This window comes from Myxocyprinus asiaticus, chromosome 10, assembly GCF_019703515.2.
Source record: "Myxocyprinus asiaticus isolate MX2 ecotype Aquarium Trade chromosome 10, UBuf_Myxa_2, whole genome shotgun sequence".
Classification (NCBI taxonomy): Eukaryota; Metazoa; Chordata; class Actinopteri; order Cypriniformes; family Catostomidae; genus Myxocyprinus; species Myxocyprinus asiaticus.
Window position 1 is genome coordinate 21,538,668 of NC_059353.1, and position 2,490 is coordinate 21,541,157.

General features: G+C 35.2%; 1 protein-coding gene across 1 annotated transcript; it reads left to right on the forward strand.

Annotated features, from left to right (window-relative positions):
• The first annotated feature begins 1,251 nt into the window (after window positions 1–1,251).
• Window positions 1,252–2,094, forward strand: LOC127447016 (gamma-crystallin S-1-like). The gene is made up of 3 exons (XM_051708458.1): window positions 1,252–1,298; window positions 1,394–1,636; window positions 1,746–2,094. Exons 1-3 carry the CDS (start codon window positions 1,284–1,286, stop codon window positions 2,019–2,021), a joined length of 534 nt encoding a protein of 177 aa, XP_051564418.1. The 5' UTR covers window positions 1,252–1,283; the 3' UTR covers window positions 2,022–2,094.
• The last annotated feature ends 396 nt before the right edge of the window (window positions 2,095–2,490 follow it).

Below are 2,490 nucleotides of genomic sequence, written 5' to 3' on the forward strand. Positions count from 1 at the left end.
TTCTTAGGTACTTTTTTTATAGCTTTGCTTATAAATGCATGACATTAATAATTTTAACATTATCAGATCCAAATCACCTCCATGGAATTTCAAATCAAATAAATTTCAAGTTAAGTTGATGCAAATCAGTGTTAAAAGTTAAAATGGGTCAAATTGACCCGTAAGTGCATTCAAGGGTTAAGCTATAAACCTTGTCCTAGTTGTTTCTCGTAAACTTCTTTTAGAAAAATAAAAAAGATACAAATGAGACAACCTTTGACATACAGATGACATACATACAGAATTCAGACATACTGTAAAGCAGTATGCAGCTATAAAATTAACGTGGATATCATATCCCAGATAATTTGGTCTTTGGACAATTTGATCAGAAATGCTTATATTGAAATACATGATCGTACTTTTGGTTTTATATCTACAGTAAGAATATGCAGCTTTAAAAGCAATGTGGATAGCATAGCTCAAAGTCTCTTGGGAGACTTTGATAAGAAATGTCTGAGTTCATTTTTAAATGTCTGCCGTTTGATTTTAGACTTTGTTATCCTGGCAAATATGAGCACCATTTGAGACATTTTATACAGTATATTGTAGCTCTTCTGAAACCTGAAATTACTGGGGTCTTTTCCTCAGGACAAAGGTCTGAGAAGCAGTACACAAGCAAAGGTCTCCATTTGCTCTCAATTTAATCTCATCACTGTCTAGGAAAAACAGTTTCAAAAGAGATCTCATTTGTGATTTGTGATTTTTTATTTTCTATGAGTCTGTTCATTGTTCAGATCTGTTTAAGACAATCACAACAAACTGCACTTACTTTACTGCATTTTACTGCATTTCTGAGAACTTTGTAAGCCTTGTTGCAAAAAAATATATATATTTTTTAAATATAACCTGTCAAACCTCAATGAGGATGCATATGGTTGCAGTGTGTGTGGAGTGATTTTGTTAAATGTGTGAGAATTCTGTTGGCAAAAAATTTTATGTAATACTCACAGATATTTTTGTAGTAACATAGCTTAAATAATTAGCCAGGCTCTGTGAAGGCTAACACTTGTTTAATCAATGTGTTGTGGCTTGTCAATGTTGGCTGTATCATTCATTGACTGAGGGATTTTATTGTTTAAAGAATCTATGATTCAGTGCTTTAGAACAATACACTGAGCTTAGATAAATTATTTTAAATTGCTGATTAAAATATTTGATTCATTTTTCAACATGTGCCTTTGTTCTGGGCCTGTATAAAGAGAGTACTGCACAGTTTGCCCTCCAACATTTCACATCTGACAATGACGACTGAGAGTGTAAGTGCCTATTTGTCACTGATCATCTGTGTCATGCAGTCTGTCATTATGATTTATTACAATGTAAACTGTCAGTATTGTGTTTCGTCTGACAGATTGTGTTCTACGAAGACAGGAACTTCCAGGGAAGATCCTATGAGTGTAAGGGAGACATAAGTGATCTTCATTCTTTTTTTAGCCGTTGTAACTCTGCAAAGGTGAAGGGTGGCTTTTGGGTCCTGTATGAGCGACCAAACTACATAGGCTATCAGTATGTTCTGGCCCCGGGGGAATATCCTGATTATCACCACTGGATTGGCTTCAATGATTGTGTCAGATCATGTCGTCAAATCAGACATGTAAGTTCCATGGCACCACACAAGATCAATTTGAATTACTCTCAAGGATACTGTGGCTAGATTTATACATTGAAACATTGTAACAACAGAGGTTTCCACTGATTCTCAGGTTACTGGACATCTAAAACTAAAACTCTACGAGAGGCCCAACTTTGATGGCCAAACTTGGGAGATCACAGAAAGCACCCCGTCCATTCAGGAATGTTTCCTGTGCAGAGAGATCCATTCCTGCAAGGTCCATGAAGGTCCCTGTGTGTTCTTTGAGCAAGCAAACTACCGTGGCCGTCAGTACCTCCTTGAGAAGGGAGAATACAGACACCATACTGAGTGGGGGGCCATGCATCCTACTGTGGGCTCTATTCGCCGGATCACCACAGACTGTTGAATCCAAATCTGCAAAGACAATTACAGCTGTCAAAACTAGTACTGTTAAGTTGTGAAAAATAAAATTATTTAAAGAGGCATTTATTTGTGTGAGTTGAGTCTCTGTTTGAATGGGTGCCAGTTTGCAGATAAAATTATATTAAGCTGAAATGCTCCCAAATACAAAATATACAGTATGTGATTTTGAAAATTATTAAAACCATTATTAAAAATAACCCTGTCATTTGTAGTTTGGGTCTAAATTTATATACTGTATGGTGTACCAATCCAAAGGTTTTCCAAAAAAAAAAAGTTTAAATCTCCATCATTTTTTCTGTCAGCCTAGACAAGTTAAAGAGTTGTTTCACTCAGACATAAATCAAACAAACACCAAAAACATGAAACCAGTTCCTTTAAAGCTAGTACTTTATATTTATATTAAATACTTATATTGCTAATGTAAGATATTGCTAATGGAGTATTCAAAATTA